This window comes from Lissotriton helveticus, chromosome 1_2 (genome assembly GCF_964261635.1).
Source record: "Lissotriton helveticus chromosome 1_2, aLisHel1.1, whole genome shotgun sequence".
NCBI classification, from domain to species: domain Eukaryota; kingdom Metazoa; phylum Chordata; class Amphibia; order Caudata; family Salamandridae; genus Lissotriton; species Lissotriton helveticus.
The window spans coordinates 131,358,115-131,376,479 of NC_136058.1; the positions used below are offsets into that span (position 1 = coordinate 131,358,115).

Consider the following 18,365-nt stretch of genomic DNA (forward strand, 5'->3'; position numbering starts at 1 on the left):
AACGATAGGGGGCAGGCGGCGGCTCGAAGGTGCAAAAGGGCGGGGATGAGTAGGAGATGGCAGTGACAGCATCCCTGGCCCCTGGGTCCGGCCGGTCGCGGACGGGCGCAGACGGGCTTGACTCTGGTGCGACTCCGGCGCGACGCCGGCGCGCCCGCTGCGCGGCCGCATAGGGGACGTTTAAATAGGCACGTGACGCGGGAGGTGGGAGGAGCAACAGGGCGGGAGGAGTGAATTAAAAACAAAGTGATGGCGTCAACCGCTAGCAATCAGCGTGACGAAGGAAGGCTGCTCTTGGGTCAGCAGAGAATGAGGAAATTAAAAATCAGGTAAAGCGCCCAGCGCGCGCGAGCCCTCTGCCACAGGGCTGCTCGTCTGTTCACCCAGAGAGAAAAAGGGGCGTGGCCTAAATAGGCACGTGACGCGGGAGGTGGGAGGAGCAACAGGGCGGGAGGAGTGAATTAAAAACAAAGTGATGGCGTCAACCGCTAGCAATCAGCGTGACGAAGGAAGGCTGCTCTTGGGTCAGCAGAGAATGAGGAAATTAAAAATCAGGTAAAGCGCCCAGTGCGCGCGAGCCCTCTGCCACAGGGCTGCTCGTCTGTTCACCCAGAGAGAAAAAGGGGCGTGGCCTAAATAGGCACGTGACGCGGGAGGTGGGAGGAGCAACAGGGCGGGAGGAGTGAATTAAAAACAAAGTGATGGCGTCAACCGCTAGCAATCAGCGTGACGAAGGAAGGCTGCTCTTGGGTCAGCAGAGAATGAGGAAATTAAAAATCAGGTAAAGCGCCCAGCGCGCGCGAGCCCTCTGCCACAGGGCTGCTCGTCTGTTCCAGAGAGTTCTGCCGCTAAGTGATTCATGCATACGCCTGGCAAAAGAGCCAGGACTTTAAAAGTTTCCTAAATTGAGGATATGATGTCATCGATCTGATGTCCTGAGGAAGAGTTCCAAAATTATGGGGCCAGGACCGCAAATCTTAGTCCTCCCAATTTCTAGCATTTAAAGGATGGAATAGCTAGGAAATTCAGATAGGAAGATCTAAGATCCTGAGTGGGTTTTTTTCTCTGGATCGGAGTAGATACAAACACTGGGCAGTTGCCGTGAAGCGCTTTAAAAAAGAGGCATCCCAAATTGAATGCACTGAGTTCAACTACCGGGAGCCAGTGTAGCTATTTCATAAGAGGGGTGACATGCTGCCATCAAGGCTGACGATAGATTAATCTAGCAGCCTGGTTCCTCTGAATGCTTCTCCTAAAATCAAATGCCAGTTATTCCCAGAAACACCTTCTGCGTATCATATCTAGTTCTGGAGTCTACTGCTGGGTCAATGTCCCGCCATAGCACCGTCATGAAAGATACAACCCCAACTCATACTACATAGAATTTCTGCAAATCTGCTCTAAACATGCTGCTGAAAACTTCAAACACAAACCCCTCAAAGAACATCCAGAGGCACTAATAACACACATCTTCCATAGTCCAACATCGGAGGCCCTAAAATGAACTTCTCTTCTACTCCATGAAACCTGCCAAATAGAGAGTAAACTTCCTACAACACCTTCCTGTAAAGGTTGTACGGCTTTACAACGCGTGCTTTTACACTGCGTGCCGTTACAACGCGATTTTTTCAATGCAAGTCGTTACCACGACTTGCGTTGGAGGGGTGCGGACTTCGGAATTTTTTAATTTACTATTCTAACACCAGCCTACGTACAATAGGGAAGGTGTTGGATAGTAAATTAAAAAATTCCTTGTCCTGCAGCGCCCTCCAGCGCAAGTTGCGTTGGGAAAACCGCGTTGTAACGGCACGCGGTGTAACAGCCGCGTCGTAAAGGCTGTTCCCCTCATGTAAATAATGCTGCCAATGTCCCTTATTGATATAAGCTCGCTATATCCTATCCCAGAACTTTAGCAGGTAACTGTCCATAACCATTTACAGAAATGGGAACATCTTATTCTAAGCATTTCAACGAAACATATTCATTTTTGCTCGTCACTGCCTTGCTCTCAGCGCCTCCATGCCTATGACCACCTCTCCTCCCAACCAACCCATGCACTCCTTCAATTAGTTGATCCTACTACTCCAAATCCCCATAGCACTTTCTCCATCTCTGCCCTCCACAGCCTCTGCCATTCCCAAATGCTCTGAAGCTTCAGTTTCGCTACCAGTGATATTTTCCCCTTCTCCATGGCCCACCTCCACTGTTCAGCTTGATTTATGTACCACACTGAGTTACCTCAGTCATCAAACAACAGCAGACTGGATACTACCTTAGCCCCCACCTCAGCCTTCGACGAGCCCCACAATACTGCACTCTTTACCACAGACCCAACCGCCTCTTGACTGATCCCTATAATATTCCGTCTTGAACTACAAATCATCACTATTCCGGATGGCATTTTGTCACTATATAAGGTTGCAAAGATTTGCTACACCCTGACTCACCCACCCACATCTATGGTGAACGCTGATCATGTGACAAACATGCACTCTAACCCCTCTTCCTTTTCCCCTAGCGAAAGAATCCACTACATTCTTTAACACCCCAAACCTAGATGCTCCACGACTGGAATGTAGCAGTGAGAATCCGAAATGCTGAGCATCACATATGCCATTGCTTCAAGCCACCCTTGCCAACCCAAGATCTCGGTCGTCTTTGGCACTAGTGGGGCCCCGGTCTCCACTCACCTTCCCAGGCAGCCTGCCCAAATAACTACCATCCAACCCAGTCAGCCTGGTATGAGATCAGTACCTACGTTATGCTACATGCTACTAAATTGCGGGTCTGCAGTCAAGCATGCCACTGAAATATCTGAAACCATTATACGTCGCAAAACTGACATCTGCGTTCTAACCAACCAATCATCCCCTTTTATTGATCTCCTCACCCCACTGGCTTCTTAATCATGCACTGCGACCGCAATGATCGCGCTGGTGGTATGTTAGCTATCATAAACAAAAACTATATTTGCCTAACTACCTTCCACACTACCAAATACCCTACTTTGGAATATGTAGGAGTTCAGCTCTCCTCTAAAGGCCCCAGCCCTTCAAATGTCATGCCATCTATCACTCTCCAGATGAAAAACCCCAATTCTTCAAAGACTTACCAGATTTAATAACACAAAATTCCCTAAAAGGTAGTACAGATATTATACTAGGAGACCTAAACCTACACCTGAATAATACAGAAGATCCAACCGTACAAGCCCTATCCACTCTCTTTAAAACCAATGACCTCACCCAATATTGCAATACACAAACTCACTAGAATGGCTCCACCCTTGACACAATCATCTCTAACCATAACACCTTATCCCTCCACTCTGTCCTACCCACCGACTGGACTGACCACCACCTAATTCTTTTTGATCTCAAAGTCAACCAGCCTATGGTCCACTCCTAAACTATCCATCCCAAGCACTGGGTGAGGAACGCACATTGAATCCCCCAGGCAGATTTAGAAACATTAGTCAGGTCCCAAATTCTACCTGCACCCGACTTCACCTCCGCGGATGACCTCAACTTTTACTATGACACAAAAATGGAAGAGCTCCTTGATACAGTCACCCCTCTGAAACTCAAGAAATTCAGACGTATCCCTTCCAGATACTGGTTTAATAAAGATCTTAAAAAAGAGAGGTAAACACTTTGACTGGCTGAAAGAAACTGAAGACAACAACCCTTCGTAACAAATCCCTTGCTCCTTTTGAACTGAACGCCTAAAATACAAAAACACATCTTCACAGAAAAATCCTCCTTCTTCCAAGCCCAACTTAACGGCTCTCGGAACAGACCTAAAGAACTCACCAACATTATTAAACAGCAAAGCTCTTCTTTCCCCAAAATACAATTAAGGACTCTACTAAACTTTGTGAGGAGTTTGCAAAATTCTTCTCTGAAAAAAAAAATAACATCAAACTTTCATTTGACCCATCCTTCTCCCAACACCACACCAAAGTTGCCTTCTTTAGCGAAGATGGTCCACCAAGTGCCCTACCTTCTACTAATGGTTGACTCCCTATATTTCCCCCTCAGCAATCCAGGACAACAACCTCAACCCCTTGCAACTAAAAAATGATGCATGTTGGACTGAATTCGACTATATCCCTGAGGAAGAATTCCTCAAATGACTTGCTTGCATGAAGTCAACATCGTAGCTATCCAACCCACCTCCTGATGCACTGGACAAAAATCTTAGTCCCATCATCTTTCTACATGGACCAGAATCCTTAACTCCTCCTTATCGAGCTGCTCCATGCTGGCTTCCCTCAAACTCGGCCAGGTTTCCCCCTCATAAAAAAGCAAGACACCAACCAGAATGACCTTAACAATTACAGACCAAAGCTATAGAAAATTGTGTGCTTCCAAATTGATAAATAAAATCTGCATGACACCTTCCAATGTGGGTTCAGGAAAGGCTGCAGTACAGAGACTGCAATACTGAACATCACCAACGTCCTTCTCAGATCACTGGATGATGGCCAGGCCTGTCTCTTAGTCCTCATTGACCTCTCGGCTGCCTTTGATACCATAAACCATGACATCCTCCTAAACACTCTCTCACAGCATGCAGGCATCAATGGCACTGTCCTTCAGTAGTTTGTTTCTTCACTGAGCCAAGTCTCACAGATAGTTAAACTAAACAATTCCACTTTAAAAGCAACACCAGTCTCACAAAGAGTGCCTCAAGGGTCAATCTTGTCTCCTGCCCTATTCAAACTCTATAAGGATTCCCTTGCAATGATCCTGAAAGAAGCCAGAATTGCTTACCATCTCTACGCAAATGACACCCAACTCTATATTAAAAGTTTGTCAGCTAAAAATATCCAGCACCTAAACAGCACTCTCTCCACTGTACAATCCTGGCAGACCAATAAACGCCTTAAGCTCAGCCTCAACAAAACCAAACTCTACATTCAACCAGAAGAAAAGTCCTTTCCTGTAGATATTTTTCCTGTAGATATTTGGCTCAACAACCTCACCTCATTAAACTGCAAATTATCTGTCTCCAGCTCTGTCAAATCTCTAGGGATTACACTTTACAGAAACCTGCACATTAAAGAGCATATTAACGCCTCAACTAAAAGTGCCTTCCACACACTGAAGCACCTTAAACAAATCAAACCTTTCATCCCCCTCGAAGACCTAGACGGTGGTGCAATCTTTAATTATCTCAAAGCTAGGCTAGGGTAATGCCGCAATCACATGCCCTCCAAAAACACACCTCATCCCTTTGAAAGCTACACTCCATGACGCGGAGTCACTTTTACCACATCACTCCCACTCTCAAGTAACACAACTGGTTATCAATCGAGAAAATATGAATATTCAAAACTGCCTGCTTTACCCACATAGCTCTCTACACTGAAAATCAATCTACCTCACAAAAATCTATCAAATGGCCATAAGAGACCTATTCGAAGGTCTAAGACTCTGCTCCTGATTCGGTACAAACTTAAGAAAGAAACATTTCACATACCCTTCTTCCCTGGGAACGCTCCTGGAAAAAGGAGCTTGATTCCACAGGATTTATGTGACAAACAATCCTTCCATCACTTCAGGAAAAAAGTTATTCTCAAGAAATACCTAACCCCTCCCCCTAACTGATCTGACTGGCCTGGTGCTCCTACCTTTCACCCTCTAAATATCTCTGAGCATCTCTACCACGGGGAAAATCTGTCTTTCTATTGCCTCCACCTCCACAACACCCTACCATAACTACCACCAAACTATATTGTGCACTTATACTACTGTCTAAATTCTTCTTCTTTTATATACTGTTACTATGTATTTTTACTTTTATTTACTCTGTATGTAGCTCCTGCAATTTATACTGTGCTAACTCTATAACACGTTCTTTTACCCTCAGGTCAAGTTTGCGCTATGCAAACTTGATAAATAAATGATTAAATCATTTTATGGTATGTATGGCCCCAAAATAATCTGACCCTGCTTTCAACTGCTACACAGTGGCAGAGGAGTAATGGGAGAGGCATACACAATATGGCCTCTGTTATGCATCCCTGTCCTAAAGGTTAAAAAGAAACTTACCTGCCATCCTTGACCAAACTCCACCACCTTCTCTGCCTTCGTTACCCCTCCTGCAGCTGTGCTTTCGGCTTTCCATCAAAGCAGACAAGCAGAGCTGCACTGACTGGCTCTCAGGGACAGCCTGTCAGCCTGACCAGGAAGGTCTTTATAACATTCCAACAGCCGTTAAACAGTTTTGTTATTGACTGTCGCTGTGTCATAGCAGAAGCTTATGAAATTCGGACACTGAAATGATTAATAGAGCCTCTCTATGAGTGCCATACATAGCAAGCATATCCAAATTCAATGTAAGTATGGTGTAAAGCAGAGAGTACAACACTCAAAGAGATCAGTAGGGGTTTGTCTTGTTCACCATCAGAATATTTTTACACAGCGATGCCTAATGAACAGAGCACGACTTACATCCAAAAATATCTAATTTATTTTGCTTGAGTAAAAAAGACCAAACATAATCAAGAGGAACAAAATACGAATTTTACTGCCGGAATGATTGATTTAATTTTAACATTCACTGATTCAGCAACCATTTGTAAAAAAATCTAAGGCATACAAAAAGTCAGTTCATAAATTAAAACTCTAGATATTGGTATGGCACTCTGACAGTCTGATCTTTTGCTGTCTCCGGATTCATATTGAAAATCGAATCTAAGTGACTATTATATGTCTGTTGATCCTATGATAAAGATCATTGTCTAATATGCTTTCATTTTAGCAGTGTACGTTTTTGGAATTTATAGTTGAATAAGGCTGATTCAAATAAATGAAGAAATAGGAAAAGAAATCTTTGAAATGCAGGGTTATTTGAGGAAAATGATTCAAAACTATTTTACCTGGCGAATACTCACTTGCAAATTTATATATTGGAGAGAGGGCTTTTTTAATGGCTAACAGCTGTTGCAAACAGAGTTAACCAGTTTTGGAAAATACTGCAAACCGTTCAAACTAAGCAAAGTGCAAAGTTTGCCAACTTTGTCCTACAGTAAAGATACAGATAAATATACAACGCTGTTGTTCTCCTGATTCTGGCAGTTTAATGCTCCTATTTACTACCTGCTCGTATCAGGTGGATAATGGGAGTGGGATTGTGGGGAAAGGATTTTGGTGGTTGACAAGGGGCTCTCAATTATGTAGAGGTAGCTGCTGGTGCATCTTTGCACGAGTTCTTGTTCTTTGGCCTCAGGCTGGTGAAGTGGTAGGACTGATATCTAAGGTGTGGGTGGCATGCAGGGTACTGTCCTTCATGGCCATTGGAAATATTGTCTGCTTCCTGTGTCTATATGCTTGCGTTGTGCTCTATCCCTCTTTTGGTTGTGGTTTTGGCCTGGCATTGCTGTTGCTGGATGTGGTGGAGGGTGGGCAGTGTTGGTTCAGGTGGTAGCTGGGGGAAAGGCAGAGTTTCTGTCTACCACTACTCTTAATCTGGCCCAGAGCACTTGTTGCTGATGATATGAAGATAAGGCTGGCCACTGTTGGAGCATTTGGAGTTTGCGTGGTGAGTGTGGTCAGCTCCTCCATGATGTCTGTGAAGGTCAGAAAGGGGTTGGCTATGCCTGTTCCCAAAACCCCTGCCCCTGAGCAGCTTCCTTAGGTTTTACAAGGTGCATATTCACACATGGTAAAATCCATGTGAAACTGTTAAACCCTCCGGGCTACTGCTCTACCAGGTTCATAACCAGGCCCTTAATGGTGCCCTTATTGCCTGATCAGGAAATTGTAAACATGGGAATCCAGGGCTTCATTTTCCCTTTTAGGACATGGGACTATCCATCAACCCTTATATGTTCATAGTTAAGGTTACCTTCTTTGTTTTATTAATGTTTCTGAATTGTTTTATTGTGTTAACTCTTCACCTTAATATTGTTTGGGACTCCATGACATAATCCCACGTTTCAACGGGGACTATGTTTTGACCTAGCAAGATATTGTTTTATTAAGTTGGTGGGGACTCCTCCAATAACAGTTTAAAAGCATAAACAGTTTGAAGTCTTTGATTTTATTTTTATGGCATGACACGGAGGCCAATATTTTGAAATCTCCTTTATTGCGTAGCTCACAGCAGCAACAATGAAAAGGTCTAGAACTTGAATAAACATTCCAATAGGGTATATAGTCCATGGGCACGCAGTAGCCTTCCTTCTTTGTTGCTGCTGCTCACAAGATAAGTACTCTACTTTGACTCTCTGCACTGTGTTTGCCTGTGCTCCTATGTATGGTTTATATTAAGCTGCGGGAGGTTAGTAATTGAGTGTGTGTTCCATCCTCTCCCTCCCCGTCCTCTAGCAGCACTGTTTTCACGTATTGCTTATTAATGCCTATTATCTTTGCTCCTGCTCTCCCGCCCCTCTTTTCACGGGTCCTTTAATCTCACAGACTCACTGTTTTTTAGCCTTGACCCCGCCGGCTCGATTCCGGTGTGCCACACCTCTCTTTTTACGATTGGATCGAGACCGCCGTATTTATTTTCCCACAGTGGGGGCGGAGACCTTTTCTCCGCCCGCACCCTGTTCTCACCCTCCTCCTCAGCTCCTTCAGGCCGAGCGGGAGCCAGGAAAAAGACCGGCGTCTTTCAAACGCCTGCCCTTCGTCAAGCGGGACTGGCGTCTTTCAAATGCCGGTCCCGTACTCAGCGCGCTCCTCCTGTCTCCATGGTGACCATGCGGCCTCTCACGGAGAGCGGAGGGCCGCACTGTGTCACCATGGGGGCAGAAATCAGCAGGGATCTCCGCACTGCCTAGCTTTGGCCTCACCTACGGAGACTCTCCCTAGTTTCGAGCACGGCCTTACCTTACTTCCCCGGCCGATTCCGCTTGTGATTCTCCTGCCAGAGTGCGCGCCGCGGTTTTCCTGCAAAAATATTTAGAAAAAAAATTGCATTCGCAAAATAGAAAAGGGACAATCAATCCCTAATAGTACAAATGGACAAAGGACTTCCATGTATTAGAGGAAAACTCCTTTGATAACTCACCCTGTTACCATAACTACGCACATCCATTTTGTTACCAACATTTCTGCCTTTGTCAGTTACTATCCACTGCTGAATACCTCTCCTGACCTCGTTTTTTTCCTATTATGACTTCTGATCCTTCTACCTCCACCATGGAGGATAAATTGGAGGGCCTCATTAACAAGGCCATAGACAGGGTAATGGGGTCTCTCAACGACACCATTAACAAAAAATTTGAGACCCTGTCAAAGTCAGGTTGGCCATCTATGAGAGCCCAGTGGGAACCTGCTGAGGCTTCAACGAGCCAGAGGAAAAGGCAGATTGCTGTAAATCCCCCTGAAAATGCTAAAAAGCCCTGAAGCTCTAAAACCATATTTCTGGACTCACGCTCTGGCAGTGACAATGTTGGTGCCTCGGGCACGCTGGATGGGCAGATCAGAGGCCCAAGCCTTCCTATCCCCATTGATAGCGACAATGGGAGCGAGGATGAAATTGACCTCTCTTGCCCTTCGGATTTTAACTCTGACGAAGAGGAAGGCAAGATTAGAGATCTCTCTGGTGAGGCATCAGGGGCCTCAGGGTAAAAAATGGGAATACTTGATCCCTTTGTGGAACATATGTTTGACCCGCTCCTCATCTGGGTGTCCCCGCCCCTCCCTCCCCGAAAAAATAGCTATGACCCCTGAGTTGGACAGCAAGGTAGTGGCTTTTATTGCCAAGACGAGGAAGGACCCGAGGAGGGGACTCGATAAGGGCCTCAAGTCCTGCCAAGACAGACTGCTGGATATCACAGGCCCCCTGACCAAAATGTTTGAATTGGCAGAAGGAGCATACATTTCTGACTCTCCCATTGACACGAAGGAGCTGCGACAGTGGGCGCAAAGGGCTATATGCCTTCTGGGCAACGCAAACACTGCTCTTTCCAACGAAAGACGCAAAAGCGTACTTCTCAAGATTGACCCCAAGCTGGCTGAACTATCTAACAAGGAAGGAGGTGCATCCTCACAGGGCCATCTTTTCGGGGAGGAATTTATCAGGGAAATGGCAAAATATGTGGGAGTTTTAACTCCATCCAGAAATCCCAGAAGGATATTAAGAAAGTGTTTAATAATCGCGTTTTTTCTCGGGCCAGGAGGATGCAGGGTCGATTCCCCGGCCGCGGAAATTTTTCCACAAGACACTTTGCGGGACGGGGAGGGAGATCCTCCCAATCTGGATTTGGCTCCCAATCCTCCTTTGTTTCCCAAAGGCAGAGGTTCCGAGGCGAAAGAAGGCGAAAGGAAGGCAAGAGGCTTTTCAACAGGTAAGAACATCCAAAGACCCTTCAGATACCCCTATAAAGGTGGGTGGGAGACTAGCCCTTTTCTCTGGGAACTGGAACATGGTGACTCAGGACCCTTGGGCACTAGACACCGTCAGAGGTTACAAAATAGAATTCATAGACTTGCCTGTCCAGAAGGAATTACCATGGGAAATTCGCTTCTCGGAAAAAGACTCCACCTTAGTGTCCCAGGAGGTAAAAAACGTATTTGTCAAAGGTGCAATCAGGGAAGCAGAAGAAATTGGCTTCATCAGCAATGTCTTTCTGGTAGAGAAAAAAGACAAAAAGGTGAGACCTGTTATAAATTTAAAGGATCTGAACGAGTGGGTGGTTTACCGCCATTTCAAAATGGAGGGGATCCACCTGCTCTGTTCTGAGGAAAGGGGACTGGCTTATCTGCCTAGACCTTAAAGATGCTTACTTGACCATTCCCATCTGGCCCCCTCATCAGAAATGTTTCCAATTCTTTTGGGAGGACAAATTGTGGCAGTTTTGCAGCCTCCCCTTCGGTCTTTCATCGGCTCCTTGGTGTTTCAACAAAGTCTTTCGCCCAATAGCAGGGTGGCTGAGGAACAAGGGAGTAAGGTTAATTATTTATCTCAACGACATCCTAATAATGGCCCAGTTCAAGGAGGTCGCTTCACCACACACCACCCTTGTGATGAATCTCTTGGAACACCTAGGGTTTGTTATAAACACAAAGAAGTCCTCTACGACTCAGTCACAGATCACTCAATTCGTAGGCTTTTCGGTAGATACAATCCAAGCGGAATTGAAACTTCCGGGGGAGAAAGTCAGGAAACTCAGAAAGGAGTTGAGGAAGGTTTTGAAATATCCTTCTTTTTCCCTGAAAAGTCTGACAAGGATACTGGGCCTTTTGTCCTCAACTATCCAAGCGGGTCCAATGTACTATCAGGCGCTTCAGAAGCTCAAAGCCAAAGCCCTCAGGATGAATCCATCCTGTTCTCAAATAGTTTGCCTGGATACAGATTCCAGGAAGGAAATAATGTGGTGGTTGAGAAACGCAGAAGCCTGGAACGGGAGAGCGATCTTTGGGGAAGAACCAGACTTAGTCATACATTCAGATGCGAGCCTAGAGGGTTGGGGCACCACTTGCTGTGATTCTTCAACGGGGGGACTCTGGACCTCACAGGAGAAGGATCTACATATCAACTGCCTGGAACTGCTGGCAGGTTCATTTGCAGTCCAGAGCTTTACCAAGGATCTGATGAAATGTTCTGTCATGCTTCGCATGGACAATGTTTCCGCTGTGAGATACGTGAACAAAATGGGGGGCCCCCATTCGAAGGGTCTTTCGGACCTAGCCAAGAACTTCTGGGCTTACTGCCTCAACAAGGGCATTTCAGTAGTTGTCGAGCACATTCCCGGCTTGAGCAACGGGGTGGCAGACTGGTTCTCCAGGAATTTCGTGGATTCCAGCAACTGGAGACTAGACAGGAACATTTTTCTTACCATCCAGTCTCTATGGGGTCCCTTTGGAATAGACCTCTTTGCGGACCGTCTCAATACACAGCTTCCCAAGTTTTTCAGCTGGAGGCCGGACCTCCTGGCCTTGGGAATAGATGCATCCTTTCAGAACTGGCTTGTCTGAGACCTTATAGATTCCCTCCTTTTGCCATGCTTCCACGTCTCCTTGTTCAAGTCCGGAGGAACAGGGAATCCCTAGTGGTAATAACACCTCTCTGGAGATCTCAGGCATGGTTCCCCATCCTGCTGGAGATGAGTGTGGATTTTCCAATCCTCATCCCTACTTTCGAAGAATTGGTGACAGGACCTCATAGGGAGTCTCACCCTCTCGTTCTTCAGGGCATCCTGTCTCTGATGGCCTGGAAGATTTCAGGAGACAATGGCAGCTCCCAGGACTTTCGGAGGGCACTTCCAATCTCATGTCAGAATCATGGGCCCCTGTACAAGGAAAGCCTATAGATTGGCTTGGTGTAAATGGGTTTGCTGGTGCCTTCCCTATTGGACCGTCAATGTGTATAGATCGGCAATTGCTGCAGGTCATTGCTTGATAGATGGTACCTCGGTAGGCCAAAACCTATTGACCAAAAAACTTATGAGGAGTATGCGTGTTTTGAACCATCCTCTACCAAAATAATCTGCTCTTTGGGATGTGAGAGTTGTCCTCAGACTAATTACCTCTTGGGGGCAGAATTCTACTCTCTCTCTGAAGAGATTGTCCTATAAACTGACTGCTCTAATCTGCCTTGTCTCTTTCAGACGTACCTCGGATGTTAAAGCCTTGGATATCTCTACTAGAGCTTTTCAACCTGAGGGAGTTTGTTTTTTCATCAAAAGATGAACTAAAACTATGTCAACCTCTGTTTTCTACCCTTTCTTCCCTCCGAATGAAATTTTGTGTGTGGTGAAGTGCCTGTTGGAATATGAGAGTAGGACTCTAGGCCTAAGGGGATCTGTAGATCAATTGATTATATCCCCCAGGTTTCCTCATAGAGCGGTTTCCTCCCCCACTTTAGCTAGATGGGTTATAGATCTTATGAGGGAAGCTGGTATTGCTGTTTCAATCTTTGGCGCTGATTCGCTTAGAGGTGCTTCAGCTTCCAAAGCTTTTATGTTGGGTGGTGGTCTCAAAGATATCCTTAAGGCTGCGGATTGGTCTAATGAATGTATTTTTAAGAGATGTTACTTTAAACCAGTATCAAATGTTATTGATAATGTTTTGAACACACTTTGAACTTGCATAATATTGGCCTCCGTGTCATGCAATAAAATTTAGATTTTTCACAGCCTGCTGGGCAGAAAATCTGGATTTTATTAAAGACACGGAGGCTAAGAATATCCCACCTCTTTTGCTCCCACCCTGTGAATGTTTTTTACCCTTTTGTTCTTCTTCTCTTTCAGATTAGTTGCTTCAAAAGGTCTTTGTGATGACTTCATTAAGTTCTCTAAAGTTTGGTGTTGGCTTCCGCTAAGTTATTTCTAAAGTTATCTTGTTCGCTGCACAAAGAAGGAAGGCTACTGCGTGCACATGGACTATATACCCTATTGGAAAGTTTATTCAAGTTCTAGACCTTTTCATTGTTGCTGCTGTGACCTATGCAATAAAGGAGATTGCATAATCTTAGCCTCCGTGTCTTTAATAAAATCCAGATTTTTTGCCCAGCAGGCTGTGAAAAATCTAAATTATACTAGTAAGACAGCTCAGTGAGTTATGTGCTTGTTGCAGAGAGCTGTACTTGATGTGGAGTTCACTGGTAAAAATCTCTACTTGGAGTATTTCTAAGTTGATAGCAGAGTATTAATTATAAAGCATGTTGACCACCCTTCACATAAAACATAGGCTCTCATTCTGAGATGGGAGGTAATACACTAATTTCACAGGGAGCAAGTCAAAATACCACTGCACTTCAGAATAACTGATCCCTAGTGCACTGGTAATTCTGGGTGAAGAACACCACATCAATATTCTGCTGCAACTTGGAATGAGAGCCTTAATGTTTCCACCAAATCATAACAATAATTTTTATTGAAAGATATTTATCTTTGCAATTCAATCTTTAAAAAATAAACAATGACCAAATACATGTTGTGAGTGAAACAGGAACTAAATAAAGGTTTCAGTATCAATTTGAGAAAGAGATTTTTGAAAAAGTAGTTGCTGTTGTTTCGCTTTGGAATAATTCAAAACTTTGAATGAAACTCTTACAGTTTTTTCAGAATTTGTAATAGAGTAGTGTAAGAAATAGGGCATTAATCGTGAAAGATGTGTGTCCTTCCAAAGTAAGTCCTCATCCTACGGGACCCCTCGAATGCCTTAGATACAATCTCTCACCGCACCCTATTCACGAGACTCCACGACACTGGCATCCGCGACAAGTCCCTGGACTTGATCCACTCCTTTCTCACAAGCTGAACACAGATATCAGCTGAGGAGTGGCCTTGGGCTCTTCCCTGAGCAACACCCTCTTCAATTTCTATATGGCCCCCCTCGGTGCCATCACCAGGAACCATGGACTCAACATTGTCTCCTACGCCGACGACACACAGATGATCCTCTCCTTCACCAATAAACCCACAGCCACCAGAATCAACTTCCACAGCGAGATGAAGGCCGTTGCCACCTGAATGAAAGATAGTCGCCTCAAGCCAAATCAGACAAGACCGAGGTATTCATCCTGGGACCCCCTCTCCCTCAGCCTGGGACAACTCCTGGTGGTCCGTAGCACTGGGAACTCCGCCGCCCCTTCACATTACACATGTAACCTTGGCATTATACTGGACTCCTCGCTCACCATGAACCACCAGATTTATGCCATATCCTTATCTTTCTTCCAGCCTGCTTCGAAAGATATTAAAATGGAGCCCACAGAATTCAGAAAGATGGTCACCCACGCACTCATCACCTGCAGACTCGACTACAGCATGGCATTCTACATCAGCATCAGCCAGAAACTCAACAGGAAACTACAGAACATTCAAAATGCCGCAGCCACACTCCTCCTCAACATCCTCCACCACCACCACATAACCGAACACCCTCGAGAACTCCACTGGCTTCCAGTCAACAAAAGATTCACTTTCAAGCTCCTCACACATGCCTATAAAGCTCTCCATGATGCAGGACCTGCCGCATCTCTCATTCCACGTACCTACCAGAAACTTTTGCTCCACCCAACTGGCCCTGGCCACCATCTCACAGATCTACAAGACCAAAACTAGAGGAAGATACTTCTCCCACCTCACCGCCAAGACTTGGAATGCCCTGCTTCTCCACATCAGGCAATCCCTGTCGCCGACTCAATTCAGGAAGGTTCTCAAGCCCTGGCTCCTCAACTTATCCCTTGCTCCCAGATGGATCATCACCCCCCTCCCAGCACCTTGAGACCCTCACAGGTGAGTAGTCACGCTACATAAACCCCTGATTGATTGATTGATTGATTGACTGATCGATTGAACAGTATCTCTAGGGCTAAGTATAGCAAAACTGTGCTATGGTGCAGATTTCACCCATGAGGTATACTTCAGTGAGCACTCATCCTTTTCATTGAAGACTACGTACCTACATCATGAATGCCGACTTACATTATAACTTCTACATCAGGTCAGCATCAATTTTAAAGGGTTTCTTCTGCAACAGGTTGTCTGTAAACAGACACCTGGTTGAACGATACAGTAGTCTCATATGCTTAGCCCACAGTTTTGCACGTAGCCAGCCCCAAGATTTTTACCTTAGCTGCAACGCAGTGGCCTTACCATACACATTTTCAATCCTTTTCCACAGAACTTACTGTGAGTATGACTCAGGTAGGACGCCTTCACAGAAAAAGTACAAAACTGGGCAGTCTGATAGCGAAAAATGGGCATAACCCTTTATACACACATAGCCCAGGCCTTATGCTTAAATACAGTCTTACTCTATAAAATCTGTTTGCTCATAATATGTGTAACTACTTCTTTTATTTGAAAACACCATCAATAAAAATGTTAGTGAATACTGACAAAAGTACAATAATTTTGCAAGACAATGCTGTGCAACACGTTTGACTGTTGTTATGGCATAATCAACAGTGATTGGTTGTAACTCCTATAGCTAATGAAAGTCAAAACATTGTCTTTGTTTATTTCCCTTTATTCAAGGAAACTAAAAAAGTCCATCTTAGCTTATGCTCTGGGGCAATCCTATCTGTGTGTCCTGGCATCAGCCTCCTGGTTTACTAATGTGATACCTACACCACTTGACTGCATAAAAACATCTATGCTCAATGTATCACATAGGAAATCTCACTGTTCAGTAAATCAATTCTGCTCACTAATCTTTTTTCTTCTTTTTTGAAAGGTTATGTTGCAATGGGAGCCGTGCAGCCCTCATTCTGGGGACAGCAACCATTAGTTCAGCAGCAAATGGTCTTGGGTTGTCAACAGGTTGCTCAGGTGATGCAAGGAAGCCAACAGATTACGTGGGCGCAACCAGGGCTCATTCCTAACATTCAGCAGCCATGGCCAACTGTGGCTGGTCAGTTCCCGCCCTCTGTATTCATGCCAACACAAACTGTAATGCCTTTTCCAGCAGCCATGTTCCAAGGCCCTGGCACTCCTGTAGCTACTGTTCAACCATCTAGCGATCTCATCCGATCAAGTCCATTGGGGCTTGGACAGACAATCGGTAAAGACATGTTTAGAGATTTTCAGATGGCTCATCCTCCACCAGTGCCATCAAGACAGCCAGACCAGCCTTCCCTCTCATGTACCTCAGAGGCCTTCTCAAGTTACTTTGATAAAGTTGGGACAGCACAGGAATCTGATGATTGTGATGACTTTGACATCTCTCAGTTAAATTTGACTCCTATGACTTCCACATCGCCCTCCACAAATTCACGTAAGTACATAGTTGCAACATACAAATTCAATATGCGGCTATTCTGTTTTACTGCATGATTACCATGTCTTATACATCTGTTGTGCAAGCAGTGATTTGGGTCAAAAGTACTAACTGGATAATCCAAGTGGATTGCTTCTATGAGTATAGGATTTCAGCACTTTTCAGAGTTGATTCAAGTTGCTTATGGGTTTCAGTGATGAACCAATTCCCAAAAATCAACCAATTATTATTCACTTATTGAACTCAGTCAGTCAGAATTAAAGGATCAGCAGTATTTCAGTAAGACTGGAGATGTAAAGACCACTGTTAATATTATAGAATATTCTGAAAAATATTTTGTGGATATGTGAGTGTCTCATTACCTAAAAGAAAAGTGTTCAGTGTTTAGATTATGGCATTGGAACAAGTCATGATGTTACGAATGACAAGATCTAACCCTCAATCAAATCGTATTAATTCCGGAATTAAAATGTATTACATTGGTTAAATATTGATCATCAAATGAGCAGCCTCCAAATTTAGAAACCCGTTTTGCCCCTTTCATGGCAATCTGCAGCATTTTCAAGACGTGGGCACCAAATTGCACAATAAGCATGAAGCCGGCCCTTACACTTGTAAACATTTGTTACAACAGAATTATTGTTTTATTCCTACCAGAAATTTACAAAAGAATTCCTGACAGGCATAAACCCATTTATCGGTGTGTGTACGACAACAAGTGTGGATAGCTGTATTACTGTAATTCCCACTCAAGGGGCAGGAAGTTGGTCATCCAAGGTTTGGTTTGCAATTGAAGTTTGGGAACGCACGCACACATGTATGTTTGTGAGCATTCTCAAACTGTGATCCACCCCTTTTCCACCCTGGTTGTAAATTTGCTCCCGACAAGGCAAGGGCTGGCATAACTCCCCTTCCATGGTGGGGAGAGGAATGGATCATCCTTGGATTTGCTAGTGCAGTAGGGGAAGGGATTTCTCCAGGGTAAAAAATATTCTCCTTGAGAAGGAATAAAATATGCATTTGCACAGGGAATCCTATTTCCGATGTAAGGATTTCTCCTCTATAGCGAACTCCGTACAGTAGGCAGAGAAGACCAGTGATTGGCACAGATTTCCAAAGATAGCCATGGAAATGTTTACATGTTTATGAACAGAAAACAGTCAGAAAAGTATCTCAGACGGCGATCTCTAGTCCTACCTTTTCCTACATTTGGTGTATTGTGAAGTTTTTGATGAGCCGAAGAGTGCTTGAGTGCAGTTCATTATCAGGGTGGAAGGGGCGAAGATTCACCCCCGTGTGCAGAATGAGTTTTATGAAGAGATTCAGGTTAGAGAAACATTCGAAATGGAGAATATCACTCTGAGTAATGGGAGAGAGGTAAATGTCAAAATACTTAGAACATCCACAATAAAATAACATCAGCATTGAACACAAGAACATCAAGATTCGAAAATGGAGATTTTTAGAAAAGCGCTGCAAAGTGCGAATTCAGGATTGGAAAAATATTCGAAATGAAGGGCATCAACACAGAGTAATGGGAAAACAGGTAATGGCATAATATTAAAAACATCAACATAAAAAATAAAAAACAGAAACAATTCTAAACGGAGGGCCACCACAACCGGTAATGACAACATACTAAAAAACATCAACATCCAGGGGAGCGAACACCAGGACCCA

At 44.6% G+C, this 18,365-nt stretch overlaps 1 protein-coding gene across 7 annotated transcripts in view; it reads left to right on the forward strand.

Annotated features, from left to right (window-relative positions):
• Positions 1–18,365, forward strand: part of DAB1 (DAB adaptor protein 1) — a 964,054-nt gene that overhangs the window by 911,399 nt on the left and 34,290 nt on the right. For all 7 annotated transcript variants that reach the window (XM_078670000.1, XM_078670038.1, XM_078670055.1 and 4 more), the window contains one exon: positions 16,143–16,682. In XM_078670000.1, coding sequence (XP_078526126.1) covers positions 16,143–16,682 — 540 coding nt within the window. The remainder of the gene's footprint in view (positions 1–16,142; positions 16,683–18,365) is intronic.